The 15,963-nt window shown below is 45.8% G+C and overlaps 5 protein-coding genes across 5 annotated transcripts; 3 read left to right on the top strand and 2 right to left on the bottom strand.

The window, feature by feature from the left end:
- Positions 1–440: 440 nt before the first annotated feature.
- prs2 (proteasome core particle subunit alpha 1) lies at positions 441–1,535 on the top strand (the record flags this gene model as incomplete). Its single annotated transcript, XM_056718385.1, has 5 exons — positions 441–487; positions 558–617; positions 709–803; positions 866–1,078; positions 1,152–1,535. The coding sequence occupies exons 1-5, from the start codon at positions 481–483 to the stop codon at positions 1,533–1,535; spliced, it is 759 nt and encodes a 252-aa protein (XP_056582520.1). The 5' UTR covers positions 441–480.
- A 1,322-nt stretch (positions 1,536–2,857) lies between these two features.
- Positions 2,858–3,504, top strand: N7517_000656 (uncharacterized protein; the record flags this gene model as incomplete). The annotated part of the gene is made up of 3 exons (XM_056718386.1): positions 2,858–2,870; positions 2,920–3,151; positions 3,213–3,504. 3 exons carry the CDS (start codon positions 2,858–2,860, stop codon positions 3,502–3,504), a joined length of 537 nt encoding a protein of 178 aa, XP_056582521.1.
- A 3,951-nt stretch (positions 3,505–7,455) lies between these two features.
- On the top strand, positions 7,456–9,039 carry N7517_000657 (glycoside hydrolase family 18 protein; the record flags this gene model as incomplete). Its single annotated transcript, XM_056718387.1, has 7 exons — positions 7,456–7,494; positions 7,607–7,707; positions 7,763–8,016; positions 8,071–8,100; positions 8,150–8,199; positions 8,249–8,309; positions 8,375–9,039. The coding sequence occupies 7 exons, from the start codon at positions 7,456–7,458 to the stop codon at positions 9,037–9,039; spliced, it is 1,200 nt and encodes a 399-aa protein (XP_056582522.1).
- A 2,105-nt stretch (positions 9,040–11,144) lies between these two features.
- Positions 11,145–11,404, bottom strand: N7517_000658 (uncharacterized protein; the record flags this gene model as incomplete). The annotated part of the gene is made up of 2 exons (XM_056718388.1): positions 11,145–11,157; positions 11,214–11,404. The coding sequence occupies 2 exons, from the start codon at positions 11,402–11,404 to the stop codon at positions 11,145–11,147; spliced, it is 204 nt and encodes a 67-aa protein (XP_056582523.1).
- A 2,470-nt stretch (positions 11,405–13,874) lies between these two features.
- N7517_000659 (uncharacterized protein) lies at positions 13,875–14,915 on the bottom strand (the record flags this gene model as incomplete). Its single annotated transcript, XM_056718389.1, has 3 exons — positions 13,875–14,375; positions 14,431–14,534; positions 14,570–14,915. The coding sequence occupies 3 exons, from the start codon at positions 14,913–14,915 to the stop codon at positions 13,875–13,877; spliced, it is 951 nt and encodes a 316-aa protein (XP_056582524.1).
- Between the last annotated feature and the right edge of the window lie 1,048 nt (positions 14,916–15,963).

The following is a 15,963-nucleotide window of genomic DNA, read 5'->3' on the forward strand; positions in this document are numbered from 1 at the left end:
ATCTAGGGTTTGGATGTGTATATTTCTCTACCACAGCATTTGGGACGGTGTAATTATGTTCATGTCAAAAGTCATTTTATCATGTCGTCTATAATTGATCTGCATTGAAGTAGTATGTTGTGGTAGATTAGAATATGATTGGTTTTCTCTTCAATGTTGATATTTCACGCATCCTAGGGTGAACAACAAAATACCTAAAAATTCCGAGTCAGTCTTTAGATCATCCAGCTGCAGGTCCTCGTTATCCTGTAAATAGCTCGAACTCGGTAATAGTAAAAGAACTTGAAATCCAATGTACAGTAGTGAACTGTTTATAGAGGAACCTGGAAGGCGGTGAAGCTGACCTCAAGCTTGAGCTCAGGCAGCTCTGGCACGCGTCACTGAGCAACCCCCATCGTCTCATCCTCTTGAACCCTCCTTTCTCATTTATTTCCATTGCTTTTGTTAACCTCGCTATAAAATACTTGAAGATCCGCCGTCATGTCTGGTATGCTCCCTAGTCGATGGCCCAGCCCAACCACATGACGTTCATCTACTGACCTTGGTTCTCTCCGCAGGAAGCGCCTACGATAGACATATCACTATCTTCTCTGACCAGGGTCGATTGTACCAAGTTGGTATGTATTGCCCCCTCGTCGATGAATCCGCCTCGATCTACCCAGCGGTTTCAATCCGTGCGCTGTCATCACCGCTAACCAAACATCTCAGAATATGCATTCAAGGCCATCACTTCAGCCAACATCACCTCCATCGGTGTGCGGGGCAAGGACTGTGCCGTAGTGCTCTCTCAGAAGAAAGTCGCTGTAAGATGGATTCCTCGTTTATAGCTGGGAAATTGCGCTCACGCTAATCCGTCGTCTACCAGGACAAATTGATCGACCCATCCTCCGTTTCACATGTATTCCGGATCTCGCCTTCCGTAGGCTGTGTGATGACCGGCTCCATAGCAGATGCTCGCGCATCCGTCGACCGGGCCCGTGGTGAGGCTGCTGAGTTCCGGTACAAGTTCGGATATGAGATGCCGTGCGATGTCCTGGCAAAGCGTCTGGCAAATATCAACCAGGTCTACACACAAAGAGTAAGGTTTCCCGCCGTGCAACGATCCCATTTAGAGAGACAAAATAGCTGACATGGTTTTTGAAACACTCCAGGCTTACATGCGACCACTTGGCGTGGCTACGACCCTGATCTCCGTCGATGATGAGAGCGGCCCGCAGCTCTACAAGTGTGACCCTGCCGGTTACTACGTTGGGTACAAGGCGACAGCATCCGGACCCAAGCAGCAGGAGGCGTTGAACTACTTGGAGAAGAAGCTGAAGAACAAGGATGCGGCCCCGGGCAGCTGGGAGGAGGTTGTGGAGCTGGGCATCACAGCCCTCAGCAATGTGCTAAGTGTTGACTTCAAGAAGCATGAGATTGAGATTGGTGTCGTTGGTGGGCCGCGGGCCGATGGCGAGGGAACCACTACAGAGTTCCGTGCCCTGACGGAAGAGGAGATTGATGAACGGCTGCAGGCCATAGCCGAGAAGGACTGAGCGGTCTCAACCTGCAAGCTATGGATGTAAGCGACCAGTAATGGAAGGACTCTGGTTAGAGAAACAGATGAATGATAACTCAATTTTCTGCATTTATACTTTTCGGCTATGTTCGGGGGGTTCATCCAATGCACACCTTGACGACATGAACTATTAGAGCACAGATCCAATTTATTATTCCCGATACTATGGATACCCATTTCTTATCGCCGATATGGACGGGATACTACGTATAGTGTAATGTCGGGTGGTCCGAGACCTCATTTCTCAGCCTGTCAACACTAGAGCGCCACTCTAGAAATATGGACTATCCGCTATTACGGGTTTATCACAGCGTCTACTTGCATGAAAAGCAAGGAGACAGGGACTGTACTAGTAGTGCCACATGTGGCTCAGCGGTGGCTTAGGACAGCCCATAAATTTCAGTCCAATAGTGTTTCTTTGCGATCTGATTGGGTCTAATTAATTGAACTAGTGCGGCTAGGAGGGAACTAATGTGGCTAGAGTAAGTGACTAATAATAAGTGTGGCAAAAGACCAGCTGAACATGTTCTTCTGTCAGATCCACTACATGTCAAGTCCGAGTTCAGGTCCGAACAATAGATCTCTAATGCAGGTCCAAGGCTGAGACACTTCTGAAAAGGTCCCACGAGGATGCATCGCAAAAAAGAAAAAAAAAGTAGTTCAACCAATACTCTCCAATCAACATCATGAAATGCACATCAGAGAAACCCCCAAATCGACATAGGAACCTAATCTCATATGCGGGACAACGATCTCCACCTTTTAATCCACACGGAATAGTGTGCAATAGGTTATAGGTTTTCCCATACGATGGCCCCTACTCTCTCTCTCTCTCCACTATGTCCATCTCCCTGGGATAGGGATGGTAGCCATGCCGTAAACGGTTTCTCGGGAGCTTATGGGCCCGGTCCCATCCCAGCTGTGCTTGACAATCCGAACTCCCTGATCGTGGCATCTCGACCGTCTATTGGTGCAGCCCATCTTTTCGGTAGTGATGTATCCTGACGTCGACTCCATCAAGGGCTGATAAATCCTTGGTTTTATGTTATTATTATTTTGTACCCTATTTGGGATTGTCATGTATGGGGTAAGGAGAGATAATTCCAACTTATATCTATCCTTTCCCCCCAACTGTTGGTGGCCTAACATTCTCGATTACATGGACCATCAGCTCCTCTAACCGTTGCCTTTCTTTCGTCTCTGATTGGTTATTGATGTTCATTCTTTATACTTGTTATATTTGACTTTCTACTCGTCCACCTGATCAATTACCTTCTTATATACTAATATACCCAAAATATGGCAGACGGATGTAAGCTGACCACCATATCGACCAATCATCAAATTGCTAAACCATGCAGTCAATCAAGCCCGCGCTATGCGAGTCGCTGAGATAATCAATGACTACCGCACTCTTCTACTCCACATCTCACAACAACAAGTCGAACCATCCCAAGAAGAATACTGGGAAGATGGTTTCGTAGTACTCCGCGAGTCCCTAGCCTCAGCCCAGACCCTAATGTCCGCCAACTACCAACCCTGCCCGGTAACAGGGCAAGGGAATGTCGAGACCGAGAAAGCTGAGCTACAGAGGTATACACAACATCCAACCAGCCTTCAATCATGTCAAGACACGCTAACCGTTTCTTTGCAGGGTCATACTAGACGGCAGCGCACGCCGATTCCAAGCGCACAAGATCTACCTTCGCGCCGCCGCAGCCAAGCGATGGGCCATGACACGTGCCAGCATCCTCCGCGGCTCCCAGGCAACAGCCCAGCACGCCGCAGCCCTCAAAAGTGCAACAGCCACCCTCCATCAAGATCTGGCTCGTTTTACGGACCAGCATGTCGTGGCCGACTTGCGAGCTGCTGATCTTCGCGCTGGCCACTGGGTTGACGACGATCCATCCTTGGATGTCATCCGTCGCTGGGTTGGAGGCCGGTAATCGCATCGGTGACGAGGATACGAAACGAAAATGGAAATGAATGCATGTTGCATGTGGCCTTAGGTTCAGGGTAGGGGGTTTTTTCGGATTTTACCTTCTACTGATTTCCCGAGTGCTGGTAAGCCTTGTTGGGGCTTTTGTATGATTCTTTTAATAGAGGGCTTGCGTGGATGGCGGGTATAACGCTGGTCGTGAGTACCGTCGGCCTTCTGTGAAAAGACAAAAATGAGTTTGGATTTATTGCGTGGTTTTGGTTATAGCTACGATATCCCCTCTTGTTTTCTTTTTTTTGGGGGTTATTTTTTGTTGGTGTTAGAAGACTTTTAAAAATCAATTTTACACTGTTCAATATAGACTCTAATTGTTCAAATTGTACAATGGGTATATATTGTTGGGTAAATGGTATGCAAGGATAGCCCTAAACGCCCCACAGTCAAAAATATGTGTACTATTGTATAAAATTTGCTCTGAGGGACTACATGTGCAGAAAAGACACGGCAATTGACACATTAACCAGACACCTGGGGCGCCGAGGCAGAGATAACGTAATCGGTAAGCGAGTCGGCCATGTAAGCCAGCCGGCCACCCAGCCCAAAACGCGTCCATAGATTAGCACTTAGTCAATTCAACCGCGCACCATGCCACCAATTCGCTCCCAATCCTCTAGCAATTCAGCAGAGCAAGAGGGTAGGGTTTTATTAGCTATTGAAGCTTTTAAAAAGAAAGAAATCTCTTCAATTCGCGAAGTGGCACGCGTTTTTAACATACCACGTTCAACACTTCAAGACCGACTACGTGGCCACCAAAATCGCGCGATTTGTCGCGCAAATTCGCATAAATTGACCGAATATGAAGAGGAATCTCTTCAAAGATGGGTTCTCTCTATGGACTCTCGTGGATCTGCCCCCCGGCCTTCTACTGTACGAGAAATGGCGAACCTTTTACTTCAACAACGTGGAACCACCCCGGTTATTTCGGTCGGCGAAAAATGGGTTTATAACTTTGTGAAACGACACCCTCTCCTCTCATCCCGATTCTCGAGACGCTATAATTACGAACGTGCGAAGTGCGAAGACCCGAAAATCATCCAAGGGTGGTTCGATCTTGTTCAAAAAACAATCCTCCAATTTGGAATCCACCCCGATGACGTTTATAACTTCGATGAGACCGGCTTCGCGATGGGGCTAATCGCTACAGCGAAGGTGATTACAAGGAGCGAATTCTACGGCCGGCGCTCGCTTTTACAACCTGGAAATCGCGAATGGGTGACTGCTATTGAGTGTACAAATTCGTCGGGTTGGGCCCTCCCTCCGTGTATCATTTTTAAAGGCAAAGTCTTTATTGAATCATGGTTTGATGGCCTTCCGGATGACTGGCGATTTGAAGTTAGTCCGAACGGTTGGACCTCTGATGAAATTGGACTTCGTTGGCTTGAAAAGCTCTTTATTCCTAGCACTTCTTCGCGTACGAAGGGGGGTATCGTCTCCTAATACTCGACGGACATGGAAGCCATTTGACCCCTAAATTCGATGAAATTTGCGAGCAAAATAAGGTTATACCAATTTGTATGCCTCCGCACTCCTCTCATCTTTTACAACCCCTGGATATCGGTTGTTTTGCTGTGTTAAAGCGATCATATGGTCGGCTAGTTGAAATGAAAATGCGGAACGGGATCAACCATATCGATAAACTTGACTTCCTTGAAGCATACCCCCTCGCACGAATCGAAGCTTTTAAATCGGAGACTATTAAGAATAGCTTCGGAGCAGCTGGCTTAATACCTTTTGCACCTAATCGAGTGATCTCGAAGCTAAATATCCGTCTTCGAACCCCGACCCCCCTCCGAGTAGGGGGAGCGATTGGGACCCAAAAACGCCCTCGAACTACGTGCAATTACAAAAGCAAGCTTCGTCAATTAAAGCTTTACTTCGTGCTAGATCAAAGAGCCCTCCGAGCCCGCTAAATTGCGCGATAAACAAGGTTTTAAAAGCCTGTCAAATCACAATGCAGTCCGCCGCTTTACTTGAGAAAGAAGTGAGCGATTTACGCGCCGCCAACGAGAAGCAGAAGCAAAAGCGGACTCGGTCTACGAGGACGATAGTCCACGAAGGAGATCTTTCAGTCCAGGAGGTTCGTGAGCTACGTGGGGAACCATTCGAGGCCCAAGTTGCACGTATCAATACCTATCGTGAGCAGGTATCGGAGGGTTTACAGCCACCTATACGGGCCGGGCGAGCCTGTGGAATATGTAGGCAGCCGGGGCATAGGAGAGAAACATGTCCAAATAGATAAATGAATTTAGTTACATTAATTTAATGGCGTTGTGGCTATGATATATCCATTTAAACTTAGTATGTTAGACTGGGTGGCCGGCTGGCTTACATGGCCGACTCGCTTACCGATTACGTTACCAGCTGAAAGATCCACAGTGAAAGGTCAAAAAAAAAAAAACGTTGCATAGATCCAAGTGGATCTGGAATAGAGAGATTTCGGACACGGCTGGAAGCTAAGGGCGTTAGTTCGGCTGTGTAGATCCAATCAAACCTATGAACGACCATATCGCGGCTCGAGTTCAGCTATGGACTAGATTTTCAGGCGACGGTTTCTTTTTCTTTTTGTTCTTGGTAATTCCCACGTTTGATTTCCCGTTACACTAACAGTGGACTTTCGGATCACTTCCTACCCATACATTTCGCTTTCTAAATATCTTCTCGGCCATTGCGGCTTGTTTCATCTTGACGGCATTAAATTGTGACGTGGGGCATGGATAAAGATGCTTTGTCGATCATTGGATATCCATTTCTTCGGCGACCTCCGAGTGTGTTCAATTCTTTGGTGGATAACAGTAATATACATACAACATAGAACTACTCATATGATGCTATAGGAAATAGATATTGGGCAACCAGATAGGTTGCATTGAGGCTAAGCACACTTGGAGAACAGGAGTCATACTGAAGTTTTGATTTATAGGTTTGACGATCATCTCATGACCGGGAAGGATGTTGAACCCTGAGTCCACGTGTAGTCTCGGGCGATCCTTGTATATCACTCGCTACCCTCTAAAGATCACTACCCGCGAATACCGATTCTCCAAACACCCTTCGGCTTGAGAAGGTCGTCACTTGCCACAGGTTCAGTCGATCTACTGCCAAAAGAGTCCGATCCATGCTCGATTCTCCATGTGGGCATATTTGAGGGCGTAAGTCGCCTGACCAATGCTTTATATCTCGAGGTATTGTGTGGCTCTAGGGGCTAATGTTAACCTCCTTTCTACATTGAAATACTTCCAATAAGATTTTCAAGTTTGGAAATATTCAAGACCTTCCAAGCTTAACAACCAATAGAATAAACTAATTCTCATGGTTATGTGGCCAGTCATCATTCCACATCGTGGCCCCCTTTAGGCGGGCTATGTCCCATTCTTGTCTAGGGTTGCATTCTTCAACATCACGAGTACTTGATACTCTGTTGTGCTTCCTGTACACTCACCAATAACCTACGCTATTACGTTGAAACACATTAGGGATTGGCCAAGAATGAGGTTACATGCACCTTGAACAGGCGGAGGTGTCACGCACCACGTTTTTTCTTGGACCTTGGACATTTAGTAAACATACATATAGTCTCTAAGGTCTCCTAAAATCTCCAGATTATATCTTCGATTGCAATACTGATCCCGGATATCTTTATTCTATATAAATCCTTGCCTTGGTGCCTTACGTTTACACCGCCACATGTGAGTCCCGACCAATGACGTGGCGTTGAGATTGCCGATACAACAGTGCACTAACAATTAGGCTGCGACATAAAGTACCCCCTTGAAATACTTGTGTTTTGAAACTTGATATAACTTTCTTTTGACTACAAATTGTGGCTTATCTCAAGCTCATTACTTTGTTTACTATACTTGTGGCTGTTCTCGTGCAACACTTCACCCAATCTGCAACCATGTCTGAGATCAAATCCGTCGCCTACTTTGTCAACTGGGTATGTTAAATTTGCTTATGTCATTTCAATGTCGACTGCATGATCCGCGTCCTTTATACTATGCCGGACATATATATCGAAAAAAAGTACCATTGTTAACACACCCCCATAGGCAATTTACGGCCGCAACTACAACCCACAGGATCTGCCCGCGGAGAAATTGACACACATTCTCTATGCATTTGCGAACATTCGTCCTGAAAGCGGTGAAGTGTAAGTCTTCTTAATCCTTACAGGTTGCAGAAGATTTCCTAACTCAAAACTGCAGGTACTTGACCGACTCTTGGTCCGATGTCGAGAAGCATTACCCGACAGACTCGTGGAATGACGTCGGCGACAATGTGTACGGATGTGCTAAGCAGCTCTTCCTGCTCAAGAAGCAGAACCGCAAGCTGAAGGTTTTGCTTTCTATCGGTGGCTGGACGTACTCGGCGAATTTCGCACAGCCTGCAAGCACCGATGAGGGTCGGACTAAGTTTGCTGAATCGGCCACACGTCTGGTTCTAGATCTAGGATTCGATGGTATGTTTGATCGGCTAGGTACTGCTTACGGGGCTGACTTTGAATTTTTCATAGGTCTTGATATCGATTGGGAATATCCCAAAGGTGAGTTTGTCAGAATATATTCGAAGTACGAGGCTCACTATATATCCAGATGAAACCGAGGCTCAGAACCTAGTTCTCTTGCTCCAGAAATGCCGAGAGGTATGTTGTTCTCCTAGAACTTGAATTGGACCAAACTGACCGGAAATAGGTTCTTGACAGAGAGGCTGGTTCTGACCGTCGTTTCTACTTGACAATCGCCTGCCCTGCCGGTATGTCCATACCATATCTCCAGCAATGGAACAGTACCGTGAACCATCAAAACTGACTGTCACAGGCGCGAGCAACTACGAGAAGCTTAAGTTCCAAGAGATGACCCCAGTGCTAGACTTCTACAACCTCATGGCATACGACTTCGCCGGAAGCTGGGACACCAACGCTGGCCACCAAGCGAACATCGCCCCTTCAAATTCCAACCCTGCATCCACACCGTTCTCGATCGACGCTGCTGTAAACTACTACATCAACAACGGCGGCATCCCACCCTCAAAGATCGTCATGGGCATGCCACTGTACGGACGCGCATTTGAGAACACCGATGGACCCGGCGCCCCCTTCAACGGGGTCGGACAGGGCAGTTGGGAGAACGGAGTGTGGGATTACAAGGCGCTGCCCAGACCCGGGGCTGAGGAAAAGTTCGACGAGGAATCTGGTGCCTCGTACTGCTATGATGGCGGTTCGCGCACGATGGTTTCTTACGACACACCCCATGTGGCGCAGCTCAAGGCGAACTATATTCGCGACCGCGGGCTCGGTGGTGGTATGTGGTGGGAGAGTAGCGGTGATAAGGGTGGGAAGGAGGCTGATCCGGCGGAGGGAAGCTTGATCGGTATCTTTGTCGATGGGGTGGGTGGTGAAGGCGCTTTGGATCAGTCGTCTAATGCCCTTGACTACCCTGAGAGCAAGTATGAGAATCTCAAAGCCGGCTTCCCCGAGCAGTAGGTGAGAGGTTGCACGGCATTATGCATTGCCATTTGCAGTACAGTTGACTACATGAGATGTGAATATCGAAGTCTACGAATACATACAAGTCTATCATTACGGTGGAGATCGAATTTTCGGCGGATGCCTAGTTTTTTTTGTAATTGACTGTAGCACATGGGTATTCCAAGCAACCATCATCAACCAGCGTCAACCGTGACACTCCATCACTTGCCCAAGCGTAGCAGAACCATGCTCAAGCTCGGCGACAGCACACCACGGTCCGACTTAGACCATTTATTTGGCCTCGTCGAAGACGTAGGTGAGGTGGCACTTACCGCAGTACTGGCGGTTGTGCATAGCGGCCATGAAGACACCGGCACCACACTAAAGGAAAGAGTTAGTTTCTGTTGATAGGAATCCAAGGGTATTGTCAAAAGACAACGGGAGATCACATACCTCGGGAGCGGGGCACTCGCGGCGAAGACGCTCGATCTTGCCATCACCGTCAACCTTGTAGTACTTGAGGATAGCGAGCTTGGTCTTCTTGTGCTTGTGCTTGATCTTCTTGGGGGTGGTGTAGACCTTCTTCTTGCGCTTCTTACCACCACCACGCAGGCGGAGGACGAGGTGAAGAGTCGACTCCTTCTGGATGTTGTAATCCGAAAGAGTGCGGCCATCCTCGAGCTGCTTACCAGCGAAGATCAGGCGCTGCTGGTCAGGGGGAATACCCTCCTTGTCTGATGAAACGTTAGTCTCTGTCGGATTTTTTTGAGAGCCTCATGTGCGATCGTTGCTCGGGAAATTTCGGTTTTGCTTACCCTGGATCTTGGACTTGACATTGTCAATGGTATCGGAGGACTCCACCTCAAGGGTGATAGTCTTACCCGTAAGGGTCTTGACGAAGATCTGCATCTTGATGAAGGCCTGAGAAGGAAAAGTTAGTGAGATGGTCGCGACAATGAAAATATGGCAGTCAGAGAAAGAATGGACTGCAGACTGGTTGCGCATGCTCATCACATTCTTCTCTGCTTGCATAGGACAAAAAACTCACCTAGACAGTCGTGTCTTCCTCAACCTTACAAGATTAAAGAAGATCGTTGTGCGCGGAAGCCGGTTGGTGATTAAAATGGTTGTGTGATCACGTGGTGGGTCATATGCCGAAAGTAGTCTAGCTTAAAGGAAAAGTCTTGGCCTAAGTTTTGGACCCTTCCAAGGTTGGAGGGGAAAGATCGAGACATAGACAAGATTTGGCTTAATAAATCCAAAATCTGGTCCTCATTCCATCCAATAAGGTGCCATGGTCTAGTGGTATGACGAAGCATTGTGGTAATGTACACATGTGTATACTGATCCTGCTTTAGCCCCGGTTCGATTCCGGGTGGCGCCATTTCTTTTTATTTTTTCTCTCTGGCAAGTGATTTACTATCTAACTATCTTCTAAGGTTAGTTCACTTGCCTTTCTTTTTTGTCACCTCTATCTAACAAGGTACATGTAGTAATAGATTCTTGATTCTGTTAGATTCTTAGCATATAAAAATTAGGGTTAGAGTTAACACTTATCCTAAGTTTACATATGTAGGAATCGCGGAGTACAACTTCATACGAAGAAAAACACCACGGTAAGACCACGTTACAACAAACCTGGATATAGTGAATACCAGGTTTTCATTGGATACCGGTGCTTCACTTAATCCACCATAGTAATAACGAATTTACCCCCTAACACGAAGTTCGTTAATTCACCATTCCCCAACACGAAATTCGTTCCAAGGTTCCAAATATCAAGGATAGATCAGCAGCTTTGCCCAATTAAACAATCTCACTAGTCCTCACTTCTTACGAGCTCGGGCCACCTTCAAGAAGGTCGCTCTCTGAGAGTAGTGGCAGCTCTAGCCCTTCCTCTCGGTGTGAAAAACAGTCAATTATAAATCCTTTGTGTAACTATAGTGGGCTGCTATAGGTGCGGATGCTATTGACATAGAAACATGGTGGTATTGGAACATTTTCTAGTGCATAGACTTGGTTATAAACATGATATATATTTAATGTATGGGACCTGGATTTTGCGAAATCCTCGGTTGAACGAATACTTTGCCGTGTCTCAATTAGTTTGTTATAGTTAACTAGTCAACTAACCTAGGGTTTACTGTAGTTAACTAACTTACTTACTAACTAGTTAACTAGTCACACACCCAACTACTTTAGATAAGGCGCCTATTAGCCAGCATTTTCCACTGACAATTGTTGACCAAATAGAGCCAAATAAGTTCCTTCTTTCATCCAATAGGTGCCATGGTCTAGTGGTATGACGAAGCATTGTGGTAATGTACACATGTGTACACTGATCCTGCTTTAGCCCCGGTTCGATTCCGGGTGGCGCCATTCTTTTTTATTATCTTCGAATCTTATTTTTATATAAACTTAACTACCTCGTGGTCTCTTTGTTTGGTTTCTTTCTTCTTACATTGTTAAAGGCGAATGAATAGTGCATGTAACTAATGTATAATAAAAGAATTAACCAACAAAAGTATGTGTACTATTAGAATGTAAAGAGTCTCGAAATCTAGAATATAGAACATCTAGGCTTTTATAGTCTCGTTTCTCGCTTCTTATTATATATATGGTAGATCCTAATAGGATCCTATGACAACTAGTGTGCGATCGACTGAGTTTTCTATGGCATAGAAAACGGGGTTATAAGTAGTTGCACTTGCTGGATGCTAGGGGTGTCATTGACCCCCCAGCATACTGGAGAATCCATGATTCTCAACAAAACTTATATACTTATAGCCTCTATACATATCCATTAGAGTTTCTTATACTCATATACGAATTAGACCGAGCTTTTAAGAAGTGGGGATCGATCAGCGAGATATTTTAATCCTAACTTAGGCTCGATATATCGAACTTTGATATATATCGTATGTACTCCGTAGGGGAGTTCGTTATTACACTCCGACCGCTCATATATCTAGGGTACATAAGTCTATAGGTGCCGAATTCTTCACATTAAATAGGTGCCATGGTCTAGTGGTATGACGAAGCATTGTGGTAATGTACACATGTGTACACTGATCCTGCTTTAGCCCCGGTTCGATTCCGGGTGGCGCCATTCTTTTTTGGTTTTTGAATATGTTTCTTTCCCTTTTGTGTACTCGGCCCTTTGCCTCCGCCCCAAATCCAAACGGCCGAGCACGTTATACTTTGATAATGTCGAGATAATTATCTTTTATGGGGGTTTTCCTTATAGGGTTGAATATGTACCCTTTCTATGGGATCTAATATATATCTTAAAAGTATTTTTTTGTATACATCTCGACTACATCGTTATTATTTTATCAAATAGACAAAGATTCAAGTTAATATAGCTTGTAGCAGAAATATACACCACATACCTCTAATATGTGTTATAACCTAGTGGTATGACGAGTCATTGTGGCAGGTACATCAATTTAAAGAAACCATAGGAAGGCAATATCAAGACTATGAAAGACAACATTAGAATTCAACACTGCAGTTCCTGAAGACAGAGGTTTGACTCGATCTCTTCATAGAAAGCCTCTTCCTCTAGGTCCTCCAAAGCCAGTTGACCCGTCTCCATATCAGCACTAGGATCATCTTTCGAATCCAAATCCATCTGCGGAGAAACATCATCCCCTCTTGCAGCTTTCTCCTTAGCCATGCGCCCAAGTGACGGGTATTCTTCGGCGGAGGAGTCGCTTTGACTGAGCTCTGCTCAGCCCCTCTAGGCAATCCACAAAATGGTTCATGTATTCCACCGCTTATTGTGTGGGGTTTGAGAGCCAGCGCCAATGGTCTTCGCCTTCATGCTGGACCATCACAGCGATTAGTAGTCTACTCGCAGGGTCGGTTGGAAGAGCACTCCTAGCGTAGGGGAGCTCATGTGGGGAGTCAAAAAGAAGCGGGCTGAAGAGAAATTTATTTCCAGGGCTAACCTCGAAGGGGAATTGTAAGCGTCGTGGGAAATGGAATTCGTGTAACCCCCAGGAAAAGCGAAGGGAGTTCGAGTTCTCCCAACTCGTTCTTAAATTTACCCAAACCCCCGTGTCTCTCAACTTTTGGAATCTTTCCAGTTTTCTGCTTTCGGTATCGTACATAATGATCTCATTTCTTGGCTTTTCCGATGCAGCGGCTAGGATTCTTGCCTCCTCCGACATACGTAGCTAGTATGCACGAAGCTGCGGATCAGGGGAGTTTCGGAGATCGTTAAATGAGTCTCTGCAGGCCTTTGCCCACTGACGAATATCGCCATTCGGGATTCGAAGAGCACCGGCAAATATTTGGCGTGTCACAGGCGTGCCGTCATTATCTGTAAAGCCTTTGGAAGATAGGTAGTGCCACGTTCAGATGTAGGCTAGCCCATGGCACTGGGATATCACCAGGTAGAACCAAAATCAGATCAGCCCCACGGAGTGTCTGTAATGCACAAGCCATGAACATCTCCTGGAGATTTAGCAAAGTGCATAATCATCTGTCGCAGGGTGTTGAGAGGCCCTAAAATTTGATAGGGTGACAAAAATATCGCCAGAAATGGTCCCAGAGTCCCAGAGGCTGTAATGAAGTGACGGGTGATTCCTCCGATATTCTGGGTCGCAATGTCTTCCAATTCGCTCACGCAGGTTCAGTGACTAGCCGACGTACAGCGAAAACTTTTTCTCCTTTATCCAAAGGATATGTAAGTAGATTTCTGCCCGTTCGTCATTCTCAGGGTTTCCACCGAGATTTATCAACCTAATAAATATTAGTCTAAAGTTAGCAAAACGAGTATATGGTTAAAGTACTCATCAAGTCCAATTGATCCAGACCCAATAACATCTAAGAGAGACTTGGTTCTAGAGGTCAGAGCGGTTTTTAGGATATCGTCGGCTTAGGATTCCTCCATATCGAGCGTGGTGTTTTTCGTCTGTTTTCTGTAACATATGGGTAAGAATACGACCAGAGTCAAACCCACCTAGTCTCTTCATGGGCTCATCCATTAGGGTAACGGTCTCTTCCACCTGTTGGTTTAGCCGGGCGTACCTGTCACTCCGAGCTAGATATTTTTTGTATTTTTTATTTAGCTCTTTTTGGGCAGCTAGTTCACTCTCATAGCTCTTTTTTCCATCGGCATCTCCGTCGTCGACATCTTCGTCGTCGGTGGGTGATTCGTCGTCGGTGGGTGATTTAAGAGATATCGGGACATGATCAATAGGGAATGGGGTGGTCGTTCTAGCTACGAAAATCTCCTTATAAGCGCCTGGGTGGCCCCTTCCCTGTTTCGAATTGCTCTTTTTTACTTCCTCGTCTTCAGAGGACAATTCAAATCTCCCCTCCACAAGGGCCCCTGTTTCAGACTAAGCACATTCATATTTAGTATATGGTCATATGGTTTCGCCAGCGAGTACATACATCTCGCTCCCCATAGAATGAATCAGGGTCGAAAAAAGGTTCTTTCGGAATGGCGATAGGAGGAATTGGTTTGCAGTAAGCCAAGCTCCGCGCTGCTCGCATTGCTGGAAGAATGATGTGGAGCTTATGTTTCTCCTACCCTCTTCTCTCTTTCCCATGGTTTGTTGTACAAGCTCGGCCGAAGGGTCTTTCAAGTACCAATACAGAACGACAGTAAATATGTCTTCATCAAGGTTGTCATCGAAGAAGGTGCATTGGTATTCCTGACGCAGCCCGGTCATCAGATACCCGACAATCTTTTGGCGGAGTTCCCTCTGTTGCTGTGTCTCAAGAGAACTCCACCGAGGAAGGTCGTTATCTTGGAGATCAATGTAGACACTGTTGACCAGAAAGGATATCAAAGGGTCAACCAGGGGGCTACATTGATGGTAGAACGCTGGGAGTCTAGATTTGAAGGCCTCGATGACCTTCTTTGGATTGGACATGGCGGGACTCTTGCGTATCCGTGGCGGAGCGTAGTTCAGACCAATTCAGAGACGTGTGATGAGAAGAAGGATATGTTGAAGGGTGAAGATAGGAGAAGAGGCATTGATCCTCTATAAACAAACAGAAGCTAACCAGATAACCTAGTAAGAGCCTGACAAACAAGGAATCTATGGTCTGTCTCAACTGTGATGACAGGTCATGGGGCTCCTACCTATTGAGACTCCATTATCTAAGCTCCCCCATTAATAGAAAATACATGCCTTTTGTTGCATTGCCTTACGACCTTGCAAACTTCTCAACTACAGTGTATTACAAGCGAGCTGTGCAGTCTTTGGAGAAACACGTGGTAGATGCAAATTACTAGATATCTCAACGATACTTGTGCATATGAACTTTCCCTATATCCCAATGGGTCCACTGGGGTATTTATCTGATCAGCCAGCGACCTTAACATGAAAGGTTGTCATGTCGGTTTCTGATTTACACTCTCACCCGGCTCCAGGGCTCCAGTCCAGGCAACAAAGGTCCCACGGAGACTCTACATAATAGCTACATGGGTTACCCGAAAGCTTAGCAGGAGAGTGTCATAAAAGTAAGCTTTTTTTTGAAAAAAAAAAAACAAGAACCCGCCATAGAGAATTATGCCCGATATTCTATGTAAAATACAGTAAAACGCAGTTATAACGAATTTCTCTGCTTACTGCGAAGTTCGGTATTTCACGATTCCCCCATACAAAACTCGATATGTCGAGACTTGGTCCGTTAATGTATGGGACCTGGACTTTGCGAAAACCTCGGCTCAACGAATATTTTGTCTCAATTGGTTATAACTTGGTTTTACTGTATGTATATATAAAACATAAAAAAAATAAACTAATCCAAACAACTACTAAAAAATAAAAAGAAATGGCGCCACCCGGAATCGAACCGGGGCTAAAGCAGGATCAGTGTACACATGTGTACATTACCACAATGCTTCGTCATACCACTAGACCATGGCACCTATTGGATGGATGAAGATTCGGATTATAGATTTATCAAGGTTGT

Source organism: Penicillium concentricum (assembly GCF_028827145.1).
Source record: "Penicillium concentricum strain IBT 3081 chromosome Unknown utg000001l_segment0_segment0, whole genome shotgun sequence".
Classification (NCBI taxonomy): Eukaryota; Fungi; Ascomycota; class Eurotiomycetes; order Eurotiales; family Aspergillaceae; genus Penicillium; species Penicillium concentricum.